At 40.6% G+C, this 15,229-nt stretch overlaps 1 protein-coding gene across 1 annotated transcript in view; it reads right to left on the reverse strand.

The window, feature by feature from the left end:
* Positions 1 to 15,229, reverse strand: part of unc13a (unc-13 homolog A (C. elegans)) — a 60,826-nt gene that overhangs the window by 9,696 nt on the left and 35,901 nt on the right. Inside the window, exons 30-40 of the mRNA XM_083559499.1 lie at positions 14,571 to 14,714; positions 13,546 to 13,623; positions 13,428 to 13,451; positions 13,152 to 13,229; positions 12,965 to 13,053; positions 12,722 to 12,874; positions 11,964 to 12,087; positions 8,442 to 8,471; positions 2,720 to 2,776; positions 2,557 to 2,637; positions 2,254 to 2,401 (exon numbers count right to left, since the gene is read on the reverse strand). Coding sequence (XP_083415625.1) covers positions 2,254 to 2,401; positions 2,557 to 2,637; positions 2,720 to 2,776; positions 8,442 to 8,471; positions 11,964 to 12,087; positions 12,722 to 12,874; positions 12,965 to 13,053; positions 13,152 to 13,229; positions 13,428 to 13,451; positions 13,546 to 13,623; positions 14,571 to 14,714 — 1,006 coding nt within the window. The remainder of the gene's footprint in view (positions 1 to 2,253; positions 2,402 to 2,556; positions 2,638 to 2,719; positions 2,777 to 8,441; positions 8,472 to 11,963; positions 12,088 to 12,721; positions 12,875 to 12,964; positions 13,054 to 13,151; positions 13,230 to 13,427; positions 13,452 to 13,545; positions 13,624 to 14,570; positions 14,715 to 15,229) is intronic.

Below are 15,229 nucleotides of genomic sequence, written 5' to 3' on the forward strand. Positions count from 1 at the left end.
ACACACACACACACACACACACACACACACACACACACACATTTAAATGCTCAGGCTAAAAGAATGACATTTATTCTAATTACATTTCAAGTGATCTTTCATTAAAAAGCTTTCTCTCCCAGAGGCACTGAAAACCAAACTGTGTAATTATTTCCATTTTAAAATCAAGGCTACAAGAAAAAAGGAAGGAAAAGAAAAGTACACCATTCCCAGCAGAAAGTCTGTATTTCCTGATAAAACAGAAGACAGAGAAATGTACAAGTCATGGAAGAAGTCAAGTCAAGTCAAGTTCCAAGTCATTCGTCATAAACATAAGAGCCCTCAACCATTGGGTAGTGACTCAATCCTGGGCTCGCAAGAACATTCTGGGGAAAATATTTACAGTGGCAGTAATAAGTGTGGAAACACCTGCTGTTTAATGTTTTTTGAAACACATGATCCTTTTGTTTCTTTCACCTCCACTTCATGTTTTGGGGTTGTTTTGGAGCAGGGAAGGTTCCGGGAAGAGAAAGGAATCCTGAATCAACATGGCTCAATTCCGTACTTCAACACCATGCAGTTCTGTCTGGACTGTGGCTCATTGGAACCGAATTCACCGTACGTCCGAGTTCTGTAAGTGTTATTTAGAGAGCAAACAGATGTCTGGAGTGATATCTTTTTTACAGTCTTCTCGTACAGTACTGTATAATCAAGTATACAGTTGGTTTACTGGTCGGCGCTATATTGGGTTTTGTGTCTTGTCTTGTGTCGTCTGTCTGCACTGTTTGCACCAGGTTGCACTCGATGCACTTTATGTAACTTGTGTTGTAGCTCTATGTTGTTTTGTTTGTTGTTGTTTAGTGTAGCACCAGGGTTCTGGAGAACCGTTGTCTCGTTTTTACTGTGTACTGTGTACCACTGTGTATAGTAGAAATGATAATAAAAGCCTCTTGACTTGATCTATCGTAGAACGACCTGCCCAGTCACCGCACCTAAATCCTATTGAACTGTTCTGGGATGAACTGCATCACAAGAAAGAAAAAAAAAATCTCCAACTAGTGAAGAACAAATTTGGCAAATTTCTACCAAAGTATTTCAGCTGAATGTTTGAAGAAACAAACTGTCCGGATGCCGAGAGTCTGTAAAGCTGTTAAGGGAGGATTTTCAATGAAAATAAACCTGGAACATCTGGATTTATGGATTTGTTTGCTGCATAGAAACCAAAGGAACATGCATGTGTCTCTCAAACACCATGAATCTACAGTAAATATACCCAACACTATAGACACCTCTATCTAGGACCTATAATTTCCTCTATTAAATTACAACATTATACAGAAACACCACTACTTATGGGCAAAACCTTCTAATTTATGTGAAATAAATTATAACATTAATAAACTATAAATGAAACAAAAAAAGTCAGAGCATATCAAATTCACTCTTTTCTGACTCACCTTTTGACAAACTTTAACCACTTTAATAAAACAGCTGTGCTCCCAACACTGCTCTGTGCTTTTCTTTCTGCTGTTGTGTTTAATTACCACTTTCAGCTCCAAGTGAATAGCAGCGCAATAAATTACTGTGCACGAGCGTCACGACACTGACAAGCCACACGCTTGTGGTCGGAAAAAGACGTCAATTGAGATTTGCGCTGTAATTAATTTAGATTAGATTCAGTTTTATTTGTACAGGACTTTCGACACGATCGACATTGTCGCAAAACAGATTGACAGAGACAAATATAGAATATACATTTTTTTATTTAGAAATTTATCCCTAGAGGTTTTTTTCTAATGAGCGAGCCAGATGTGATGGAAAAACGTCCTGAGCAGAAATGTGGAAGAAACCTTGAAAGGAACCAGACTCTGAAGGGAACCTCATCGTTATTATACACTTAATGGACAGGGTTAGGGTTAGGGTGAGCGCAAATCTCCACAAAATCTAGTGCAACATCTTTTCCGAATCGTGGAGGTTATTATAAGAGCAGATGGAAACTGAATGTGGAATGGGTTGCTCAAAAAGAAACACATACCAATCTTATTGTCAGGTTTTCCACAAATTTCTGTTCATACAGTGTAGTTTTATAATTGCAGAAGTTATCAACTGTTCACTGATGGAGACTCGAGTGGAATCTGTACATGTTGGTTGGAGCCTGAAACCATTGTCAAGTCCAGAGTCAAGTCATGAGTCGGTCAATCAGAGCCTACATCCAAGAGTCAATCCTACAAGTCTGGTGCATATTATCTGCCTAAAAAATGCAAGATAAATTACCTTGTGCATTCTGTGACTGTACAAATGTCTTGATGAGCTTGTCTGTGGCTTGTGTGTAGAGGGACAGGGCATAATGAAGAGACTGCAGATCAGGACTCTTCTCCAGAAAGGTCTTCTTCAGGCCGACTCCTCCAGCATGGAAATATTGCTGCAAAATAAAGCATAATTATCAGCGCACAAACAGTGCAGGCCATGTCCAGATCACGGAAATTCAATTATTAACCCATGTAAATAAGATGTATATCAGATGTTCAGGAGACAAAATAACATCAGATCGCTCCTCATAATACGAAAGATTTTTACCTTGATGGTATCCAGAGCCAACTCAATAACTGCACACTGCTTGGGTGATAAAGCCTTGGCTTCTTCACGCACCATGTGCTCCTACCGAGGGAGAACAAACACAGCTTACATTTCATCACATGCTATATGATCCACAAATGTAGATCCACAAACTGTACGTTACCTTCAGCTTGGAAAGCTGCCCAAGCTCCTTAGCGGCGTTGAAAATTAGCTGTGTACCCTGGAGAAGGAGACAAAACACACAAAACGAGGACAGAAGAGAAAAGGAAAGGATAGTGGTGAGGTTATGGAGTAGGACGAGACGAGAAACAAAAGCTACGAAACAAAAACAGCTGTAGAAATCAAAGACAGTGTTTCTCACGCACAAACACACACACACACACACACACACACACACACACACACACACACACACACACACACACACACACACACACACACACACACAAATAGCATTTACAGAATGTAACACACAACAGTAAAACAGCAGTGTAAAGAGGACACGACTGACACACACACACACACACACACACACACACACACACACACACACACACACACACACACACACACACACAGAGCTAAAAGGTCTAGAAAAGTAAACCCTATGTGACTGCTAGAGTGATACACAATATGGGCAAATGTATTTGGACACCTGACTTTTCCAGTCCTATGTGGTTCTTCTCCAAACTGATCCCACAAAGTTGAAGGCACATGCTGACCTCAACCCTATTGAACATAATGAATGTGAACATCACCCCAGGCCTCCTCACCTTACCTACATCAGTACCTGACTTTAAACGCCCTTGTGGCTCCACAAATCTCCACAAAATCTAGTGCAAAATCTTTTCAGAAGAGTGGAGGTTATTATAAGAGCAAATGGAGACAAAATGTAGAATGGGATGTTCAAAAAGAAGCACATATCAATCTGCTCAGGTGTCCACAAACGTTTGTTGATATAGTGTTTATTAATATAAAGAAGAAGAAGAAGAAGAAGAAAAGGAGGAGGAAGAAATATACTTGTGATACTTTGAAAAAAGAACAAACATTCCACAAACACATGGGAAAAAACGAGAAACAGAAAGACTTTAAATTAAACCCTTTCTATCGGTACACTGGCGGACCGGATATCAACTTATGTGACATTTTCAATCAGGATAAAAAAACAATTCATGGTTTTATCAAAGCAAGTATGATAGAAAATTTGTAAAATTAGTCAAGACACTGTCAGGTTTCTGTTTGTAGAGTGTCATGACTTTAGAGTTTAATAGGAAGGGGGTGTGAGCTCCATGTTGGACTTCACATTACCAACATTGGTACAGAAATATGACTGAAAGCACCAATGCTTTTGGATACATCTAATTGAATGCAATTAAAACCAGTGGTGTAATATATTTCAGTAAATGTAATTCATTGTAGTTGTCATTTTCTGGCTACGTTCTAGTTTTACTGAGTATCGAAGATATAAGAAACTTTTAGTCTCTTCTTAACTACATTGAATCCACTCAGTAAAATGTGACTCCAGAAAAAGTAAAAGTTTCCCTTTAAACTCGGTTCCTCTGCCTGGCCAATCGGTACAAATCCTTTTCTCCTTCCTTAGTGTCCAACTTCTCAAACAAAGTAAAAAGGAACAACTGATTTCACAAAATGTAGATGAGTAAAAAGATATTTGACTTTGAAATGTAGTGAATTTAAAGTAAAAGTCTCCACAAATGAAAATATTTCAGTAAAGTACAGATACACGAAAAAGCAACTTAAGTGCAAGAACAAATTACATTTACTTCATTACTGTCCACCACTGATAATTACATTCTTTACTTTTGTTGAAAATATCATTAAGGCTCAACACTCCCCTTCCCACATCTTCTGCCTGGGAGTGACTTTTTTGCACTGCTGGCCACATTTTCAGTCCAAAAAGAGCTTCAATAAATTCCAAAAACTTTGAGAACCAGCTTTTGTTGAAGTTGAATAAAAATATTGCCCTTCTCTAAGAGTTGCATTAAATCATAATCAGCTATGAATATTAGGTTTTACTTTATCAAAAATTATTTACTTTCTTTATATTCGTTTTTTGAATACTGACGGTTCTTCTACTTTGTGACATGATAAATTTTTTTTTATCAAATTTTTTTTATCTTATTTGTTATTTGAAGAAAATTCTTTTTTGAAAGATCATGATTTAGGAAATAAAACCTCACAAAAATTGCATGTTTTTGGCTTTTTACTATTGTGGAGGACTTTGAGCTTAAGCTCAATACGAAGTCAAAAACTCAAGTGCTGTTTAAATCAGATACTGGAAGACTTTTACTCAAGTCATATTGAAATCACGGACTTTGAACTTGTCATGGAGTAAGTTTTTTTCAGAAAAGAATCTATACTTTTACTTGAAATGGATTTTCAGCGACTCTTTACATCTCTGATTATAACATTGACACCTAACGGGCTAGGTAAAAAAAAAAAAAGAAGAAAAATAAATACCTATGAAAAACTGCTTATATTTAAATAGCTTACTTTCACTTGAACCGTGAACCACTTTTGTGGACATTTAGACATTACAAATTGTTTTAATGGTGACTATGGACACTTCAAAACCAGCCAGAGAGAAAAAAAGAGGAAACACCGACCTATTATGTTCCAGTGATAATTAGATCCTAAGATACTTACTGAACTACACAACATGGTGGATAAACCTAGTAGGACCAGATGATACGTCTCTAGGTTATGTATGTAACCCTAGTTCCCTGAGGGAATGAGACGCAGCATCAAAACGCTTTGGGAACGTGCCCGAGTGTTCACGCTCTGCAATAATGTGTCAAAAATTGGAGGCTGGTTGTCACCAGCAGGTGACCGTCACGACCAGGAAATATAAAACGCACATGGAGGGAGGCGAGCGCCAGCTTCTGTAAGGGAAAAGGAAGCGCTGTAGGGACACCGGCAGTGTGGCTTAGAGACGCAGCGTCTCATTCCTGCAGAAATCTAGGGTTACATATGTAACCTCAGCCACAGCCTCAGCCTCAGCCTCAGCCTCTGTGTGCCACGAAAAAAGGGGGAGGCGTATAGACGCAGCCTCAGCCATGCCTGGGCCATGGCGTCCCAGTGGGGCTGGAGGACTAAGGGAGAACCAGAAGTGACAGTGCAACATCTCTTGAGATGCGAACAGATCCCCCTGGGCTTTGCCGAATCTCTCCCAAATCTGCTCCACCACGAGAGGGTGGAGCCACCATTTCCCGGGTCTCAACCCCTGCCTCGACAGGGTGTCTGCTCCTTTGTTTAATCGACCCGGGTTGTAAGCTGCTCTCACTAAGAGGAGCTTCCCCCAGGCCCACAGGAGGATCTGGTGCGCCAGCCTGTACAGTGGGCACGAGCACAGACATCCTTAATGGTTGATGTAAGAAACCATCAAGGCACTCCCTTTACTGGCTTCCAGTAGCTGCATGTATCAGATTCAAAACACTGATGCTTGCCTACAAGGCCAAAAATGGACCAGCACCATTTTACCTCAGAGATCTCATCACACCTTGCACTGCACCATGCTGTCTGAGATCCTCCAGCACTGCTCGACTGGTACCACCTTCTCTCAGAATGAGAGGTAAGGTATACTTTAAGGCTTTTCTCTGTTCTGGCACCGAGGTGGTGGAATGAACTTCCCATAGATATGCGTACAGAGGAGTACCTGGCTATCTTCAAGTGACAGTTGGAGACCTTCCTCTTCCTAAAACAATTAAATTAGCACTTCCAAGTTTTCTTTGTAGAATTAAAGAGTTATATTTATATTAAGTTTGTAATCTAGCATACCAGTGTAGATTTATATCCCTAAACCTTGGGTGGAGTAACCACTCATGACCGCTCCCCACCCCGTGAGGGACGCATCCGTCATTAGCGGTACGCGACGACTGGGAACTCCCAACACGGTGCCCTTAGACAGGAACCCAGGATCTCTTCAAACATCTAAGGCACATAGGCATAGCCACGTGTCTTGATCGTATGGAGGGCATTGCCCTTCCATGAGAACCAAAGGGTCCGTCCTGTGCCACCACTAAATGGGTCTTATGTACAGAAGGCCAAATGGGATAACACTTGGTGCAGCTGCCATGAGCCCTAGCAGTTTCTGGAACTGCCTGACAGTGAGAGGCTGTCCTTCTCTGACCTTCTTGATGGCCTAAAGGATAGCCACAGTGCGGGCAGGGGTAAGCTGCATGCACAAAGTAGTCAAATCCCATATGGCGCTGAGATAGGTGGTTCTCTGTAATGGAGAAAGCACACTCTTCCCGGCGTTCAGCCTAAACCCCAAAACCTTCATGTGAGCAAGAAGGACATCTCGATGGCAGACTATTAACTGCTCTGATTGAGCTAATATCAACCAATGGCCGATATAGTTGAGGATGCGGATGCCCTGAAGTCTCAGGGAGACCAGAGCCGCATCGACACATTTTGTAAAGGTGTGGGGTGAGAGTTCCAAAATAGGACTCGTTCTGATGGAGGGACCACCTAAATGGCCTCCTTGCTTAGGAGAGTGTTTACCTCTCGTTCCATGACCAGAGCCTGCTCGGTTCCCACCAGAGTGGGAAGAACCCTGTCTAAATGGAGCAGACAATACTCGATACATTTCAAGTATTGTCTAAATGGGGCAGACAATACTTGAAATGTATCGAATAACCTCGCTCTACAGTGGGCAGGACCCACTGAGACACACCTGGCAGAGCTTTCCAGGATGCCAGGAAGTCTCTTAGGGGTATCGGTCTCTCAAGACTGACCTCTGGTGTGCTTAGAGCCGGGGCAGTGCCCTGAAGCGACCCTAGGAGCCTCGAAGGACGCAGCAAGTTCTACTGGACCACTACGAGACCGGGTGGAGACCGAGGCGGATGCTTCCTGGAGCTGACCATGCCCTGAAGCACATTCAGTGGCAGGGTTAACGGACCAGGTCCCTGAGAAGGGGCAGGACAGCACTGGATACTGCAACGCGTCCCTTCCGGATCCCCAGAATGTCCTATGTCAGGATATTTTCGCCGTAGCCCTCTTATTAAAGATGACAGTCTTCAGATCTGTTCCTTCACAGGGCTTCGGTGCAGAGCGCCATGCAGGATCCATTGCAGGGGCAGTGCAAGACGCTCCGTTTCTGTACAGATAGGAGGTGGTGACGGCCAGCGTCCAATTTTTGACTGATTACACACATTATTTCAAAGCGTGAACACTCGGGCGTGTTCCCAAAAGCGTTTCGACGCAGCTCGAGTTTCTGAAAGGGAACTATAGTAAGGACTCTGCTTAAGAGCTATAAACCCTACTAAACATCTTTGGGGTGAGTTGGAACATCTCCGTAGCCTCCTACATCAGTACCTGACTTTACTAACACCCTTGTTGCTGAATAAATCTCCACAAAATCTCCACAAATTTAGAGGAACATCTTTCTATAAAAGTGGAGAGTATTATAAAAGTGAATGTGGACTAAATGTGGAACAGGATGTTCAAATGTCCACAAACATTTATCCATATCCAGTGTATAAAAATGTTTTACTGAAACCTACATGAGTTCCAGGTCTGGTTTAGTGTTTTCCTCGCTGTAATAATAAAAGAAAATATTAATGTTTAGTGACTAATTAGCTGATAATTAATAATCAGCTTATCAGATCAATTAATATGCAGGTTAGAGTATTCATCATAAAAAATGTGAAGCCTAAAGCCTGGAATTATTCACTCGCTATGGACAGGAAGTCTGAGATGGAGAGAGCTAGGGCTAAAGGCGAGTCTTGAAGAACAAACGAGAACCAACGGCTTCAGACTGAGTAAGACAGGAGGAGCTAAGCAACAGCGAAGGAACACATTGAGAAATGAGAACAAGAGAGAAAGGAAGACAGGACACATTGAACTCAATTGGTTTTAGTTCTTACATCACTGTGACAAGCAAGCTTCACCCTGCCCTGTGAAGAGAGGAAATGCATCATTAACTTCAGAAGCACTCGTGTGTTTCTCACACACTGAGGGGCTAATCACAATACCGGCGTGCGGATTGGATGTGATGCCTCAAAAACCAAATGCTTCAATTTTAGGTACACGCTATAGGGCCAAAAGTATATGGAAACCCAACTTTTCCACCCATATGTGGTTCTCTGTCTTTATAGAATGTCTTAGATTTGCTAGCAAAGTTTTCCCATCACTTCCAACTAGGAGATCCAATCCTGATCCAGCATGGCAATTCTCAATGTGGTTGGTGTAAAAGATCATGCTATAGACCTCAACAACGTTTGGATGAATCTGATGACTGCACCACAGGCCTCCTCACCACACCTTGTGGCTGAATAAATCTCCACAAAATCTAGAGGACCATCTTCGTCAGAAAAGTGGAGCTTATTATAGGTGCAAATGGAGACCAACTGGTCAATGGGATGTTTAAAATAACGCACATACCAATCATATTTTTGGGTGTCCATAAACCCTTGGCCATATAGTAAATCTAGAATCCACCTGATCTTACTGCAGAACAAGGGGACCACAGGTGCACATGTTCATCGAATCATTAGAGTAACAACAATCACATTCTTAAATAAATGATGTGGGAAAAAAGAGAAATAAAAGTAAGAAGATAAAACAATATATACTTAAAAAATATGGTACATTGAGGATGCAGTTATTATGATACGACTATAATATTTAATGATACAAATGAAAAGTCAGAGATTGATCCTGGAATGAAACACAAACAGGTTAAGTCATTTGAACCTCAAAACAATAAAGTACAGACTGACAAAACAGAGTCTGGCAAAGAGAAGACTGTAGATCAGAATTAACGGTTGAGACGCAAGCGACAGACCGACAGGGGAGAGAGGGGGTTCAAACGGGTGAAGGTTACCAACCAAACCACAAAGCCACCACCAGAGGCACCCAGGCCGCAACCTGCCACGCAATGCACAGCGAGGAACGAGGGACAGTGGAAGTGTGGCAGAGTGCCACTTCCAGAGACGAGAAAGTAAAGGGAAAGATAGAAGGAGGACAGGAAGTGTAGAAGGGGGCCACCAGATTCGTTAAGAAGAAAAGGCCTCTTTTGAGTCAACCAGGAATGCACCATGCGGCAGCCACCTCAGCTGGAAACAAGAGGTGAACGGGAGAGATGCTGAACGGTGCGGATGTAGAGAGACAGTAAGACGAAGAGATGTGATGGACGGATGGTCGATGCACACAAGGAAGGGAAGGAGGGAAAGGATGAAACTTGCAGCCACACAGAGCAGGAGTGGGTGGGTAGGTGGGTAGCTGGGTGGGAGGCCACCCGGGGTACTGACGTACTGCAGGACAGACAGACGCACACAGAGGAGGGCTGCTGTACTTACTATCATCTGTGGAGTAGGAGGAGAAGGAGGAGGAAGAAGAGCGAGGGGGCAAGCGAGAATGTAATAATAATCAGAAAAAAAGGGTCAGTGAAGCTGCAAAGAGCCCCACATCAAAACAACATCTAAAAGGCCCTGAGTGTGCACACTGCTGGCTTCAGATCTTCTGAATTAGTGCTTGCTGGGTTCCAGAGTTAAAGCTCCCAAGAATGCGAGTTTATTCCGAAAATGACTAAGACATGGGGCTCTTTTGTACAAAAAAATATATATATAAATAAATAAACAAACACAAATAATAACAGATGTATAAAGACAAATAAAATCAGGCTGGTCTCTGATCCCATAGTAAAAATGTCTTTTTTATTCAATAATAATTATTACCAAAACAAAAGAGAGCAAAGAGCAGCCTATTAAGTGGGTGATAATGGTGCACTCCCAAAGCCAATATCGAGTCTTTTCTCTGAAATAGGTGTTTTATTAATGCAAGGTGGTTCAGGGAACAGGGAAATGTTAAAAACAACTCGTACTGGAGTATTATAGTCACATGACATCCAGCTAGGACAGGCCTCAGGATTGAAAAAAAAACCAATATGCAATATTAAAAGTTAGGAACGCTTGCTCTCACACAGGCAGCAATGGTGGTTTAAAATCACTCAATTTAAAGCTAGCAATCTATACGACGTAGAGCATCGATTAGCCATGCAAAGTCTGTGAAGTTTTGTAAATTATACCCAAAATTATAGATGTGGGTTTTTTTTTTGCATCTATAGTAAAACAAATGGTATCTGGTTCTATATGTTCTTGATAACTGCATACAGTAATTTTCCCATTTTACAATTAGAATTTGGCAGACAATCCCTTACAGAGCGACTTACAAACAAGCAGTTGAGGGTTAAGGGCCTTGCTCAAGGGCCCACAGTGGCAGCTTGGTGGAGAGAGTGCAATGCTTTAATCACTGATTTGCCACTTCCCGTTTTATTTTTGTTTTTGGGCACAGCTGCATTTTTAACTTAATTTCGACACTAGCAGACAGTGATGCAATGCAGTGTGTGTTATACACCAACTTTCCATCTATATTTAGCAGGAATAGATATTGTTCGTGTGGACAGAATTTGCAAAACCTCAGCCAAGTCTACAACTCCACTTACAGAAGAAAAAGGGACACTGGGTAAAAAGTGAATAAAAACAGAATGCAATGATTTGCAAATCTCACAAACCCATATTTTGTTCATAAAAAAACATAGAAAACATATCACGTCATTTTAAATTTGACGGCTGCAACATAAAAAATTGGGGCAGGTCCATGGTGACCACTGTGTAGCATCATATCTTTTGTCCACATACATTTGGGAAGTGAGGAGACCAGTTCTGGGTGTCCTTTGTCATGTTTTCTGTTTCCCTTGTTCCTTGTGCAACTATTGATGATATTATGTTCTGTAAATGATGAGATATTCAACTGTTTTGCAATTTGATTTTGAAGAACATTATTCTGAAGTTGTTCCACAATTTGTAGACACAGTCTTTTACAGATTGGTGAAGCTCTGACCAGCTTTACTTCTGAGAGACTTTATACCCAATCATCTTACTGACCTGCTGTCAATTAACCTTATTAGTTGAAAAACGTTCATCTAACTGTTTAATTTTAATAACGTCCCAACTTTTTTTAGACGTGTTGCAGCCAACAAATTCAAAATGATCTTGTTTTTTCCTTAAAATGGTACATTTTCTGTTTAAACATTCGATTTCTGTTCTATTATAAATCGATTACAGGTTTGTGAGATTTGCAAATCATTGCATTCTGTTTTTAATTTCGATTTTATACAGTGTCCCAACTTTTTTGGAATTGGGGTTGTATATTAAATGTGTCTGTTTCTGTATATGTTCTTTTCTAGGTTTTATTTTTTTTTATTTATCCGCGAAACCATCGGCAGTAAACTCCTGACCATGAGCAACCAATGCAGGATGAACGCAGAGGTGCAAATTGAAAACAAATGCTGCCGGTGTGATTGCATCGTAATAGCAGCTCGAGCTTTATTTATACGTTGGATTGAAGCGTTATTCATATTTTGGCCAGTTTGCAAAGTCTCTCACCGTTTGATCGGTTAAAGGAGGCAGAACGATGGTCTTCTCCATGGTGTTCATGACAAGTTTCCAGAGCTCCTTTAGCACTCGTTTCAGGACCGTCTTCTCACATATCTTAGCGAACAGCGACAAGCTAAAAGAAAATAGCAATGAAAAAAGAATACGTCTCGCGCCACCTACTCCCACTACACTATATGGACAAAAGAATGGGGACAACTGACTTTTCCAGCTGTTTGTGGATCTTCTCTAAACTTTTAAGTTGGAGGTACACAATTGTATAGGATGACTTTGAAAATTTTCAACTAGGAGACCCAAACCTGCTCCAGTATGACATTCCCCTTGTGCACAAAGCCAGCTCCATGAAGATCTGCTTTCAATGGGTTGGAGTGAAAGATCTCCTGCAATAGAGCTCCAAACCTAATGAACATATTGAATGTGAACACTGACTGCACCCCAGGCCCTCCACTTTCTCACCTACATCAGTACCTGACTTTACTAACAGCCTTGTGGCTGAATATTTCAAAATTTATATTTCAGTAAATTTAGTGGAACATCTTCCCAGAAGATTGGAGGTTAATATAAGAGCAAAATTTGGAATGGTATGTTCCAAAAGTACATAAACATCTTATAATCAGGTGTCCACAAACTTTTGGCGATGCAGTGTAGACCTACACTCTTGCTCTTGGTTGCATCTTTGATAGGATAGAGAAGTAATGAGGAATAATGGAAAATACCAGCTGGAAGGCCGGATGGTAGAGAAAACTCACTTGCTGTCAAGGAAGTCCATGATGGGCTGCAGAACGTTGTCTGCATCCTGAGCCACGCTGCTGCAGGCGCTAGCTGGCACATTGCCTGTGCCTTTTACTTGGCTCAGAATGTCTCCCATCTGCTTCACATTCTCTTCAATGTTGGGCTGGAAACTGTGAAAAAAAAACAGACATGGATCATAAATTACAAGTTGAGAAGTCAGAAGAAGCAGACTATCCAGCCAGGTTGATCCCTTGCACTACCTGGTGGCAAAGATCCTAGCCAGGTCATCCAGAACATTGTTCAGTTTCACTTGCAGCTCCTTCAGGATGTCGCTCGCCTCAACGTTCAGCTAGAACACGACATTCCACAAGAAAACCTCATTTCAGGAAAAACTAACCTAGTGTTGATATAGCAAATTTACTAAAAGAACATTTTAGGAAGACTCACATCCTTGCCTCCCATTGCCTCAAACATCTTCTCTAGCTGTACCCGCAGTTGCTGAATGTTGTTAATCAGAATACAGGGCTGTGGAAATCAGAGCATCACAGCATATTCATGTTACACGGTGCAAAATATAACATTCAGCATCTGCTTTCAAAGCAATCAGTCAGCAAATCTCTGGGCTGCTGAACTGAAAGGAGGACACGAACAACTCTACATTCACATCCACGATATTCAAGACTTGAAGTCCAAATTATTCAAATGTATAGCTTTGATACGCACCTTTATAGCACCATCCTTAGCATTCTAGAATCGTATGAAAAGAAAAACGTGACATTAGAAAACCATGGAAATTATTGAGGAGAAAAGTAGAAGAAGAAGACATGAAATAAAGAGTTACCACTTTCTCCTTGGTGCAGTGGTGAGGGAAGTCTCGAGAGATTATGCTGGCATAGGAGAGCAGAACGTTGCTAATTGTCTGCGAAAGAAAAGAACAAAAGGAAAGGAACAGTTACGTCTCTGACTATAAGACATTGAATTGACTCATTTAACAGAAGCTTGGGCATATATACAGTATATAAAATATAAAATTAGCCAGCGAACCGGAACCAAAACGTCAAGTTTCAAGTTTATTTGTCATACGTACAGATGTCAGTGACAGTTTGTAAAATAAAACGCTTGTGAGGCTACAGGCAAACTACAGCAAATATATATAAAACAATATAAAACAATAAAGAAGAAAAAATTATGTAAAAATAAAGCATAAGAATTATCATTATTAACAAATCTGTGCAGAAAGTGAATGTATATATATATATATAAATATATACATATAGTCGATTAAAAAATTTACTCGTGATTAATTGTATGATCGTTATGAGTTGAATGGTGATTAATCGCAACTTAATCACACATTTGTATCTGTTCTAAATGTACCTTAAATGAATGCTTCTTGAAGTTTTTAATACTCTAATTAACATGAACACGGACAAATAAATAGTTCATGCAAATGCATGTTAATTATTAATTATATCAAACGCAACATAGAGAATGAAGACTAAATATTCTTGAAAAAGTTTTAAAGTAATTATGGTGTTTTAAACTACACAAATTATCAGGACACCAAACGGAACCTTTGTTATGTTTCCACACGGATGGTTTTAGTTGCCGGATGTGTGCGTCATGGCGGATTTTGGTGCTTGATTTGAGACTGGGCATCAATAAAAACAAATATTTAGTAATTAAAAAATGTTTTTGGTGGAGTTTGTTTATGTTTTGTAGAGTAAAGATAGGACTTAAAGTTAAAATTTTGCCTCTTTTATATTTTTTATATATTTATATTTTTATTAAAAATGGTCAAACAGAAATGCACGCTGCATTAATCATGCATTAAAACATTTTCTCAAGTGATTGAAATGTGTTCACCTTAGCAAAGCGCTTCATATAGTGGCCCACAATCTGTGGGTCGGGGCACTCCAGCTTTTTAATAATTTCAAAGCTCTGGTTGAGCTGAGAAAAGACGTCCACCACTGAGCAGGAAAAGAGAGCGTGTTCTGATGTTTGTTGGTACTGTGTAGAGAAACACAGAAATAAAGAGTGGGAGAAGAGTGAGTGGGAGAGGAAAAGTTAAAGTTTTGCAGCCAGATAGTCAGGAGGGCGGCTGGTATTTGTGGCTAGACACCAGTAGGTGTGACATCTAATGCATGCATGGTACGACCTGGAAACAGAAGAAGAAAGAACTGAGGTATCTTATTTGAGACATTATAGTAATTTTGGTTATTAATATAATAATAAATATATTAGTTGTTGCTGATGCTCTTTTATCCATCCATCCATCCATCCATCCACCAACCCATCCATCCATCCATCCATCCATCCATCCATCCATCCATCCATCCATCCATCCATTCATCCATCCATCCACCAACCCATCCATCCATCCATCCATCCATCCATCCATCCATCATTTAATCCTTCCAGCCATCCAATAATAAAGATATATGCTGTCACTGATGCTCTTCCTTCCATCTATCCATTTATCCATCCATTTATCCATCCATTTATGCATCTATTTATCCATCCAT

The sequence above is a fragment of the Silurus aristotelis genome (assembly GCF_946808225.1).
Source record: "Silurus aristotelis genome assembly, chromosome: 13".
Lineage (NCBI taxonomy): Eukaryota > Metazoa > Chordata > Actinopteri > Siluriformes > Siluridae > Silurus > Silurus aristotelis.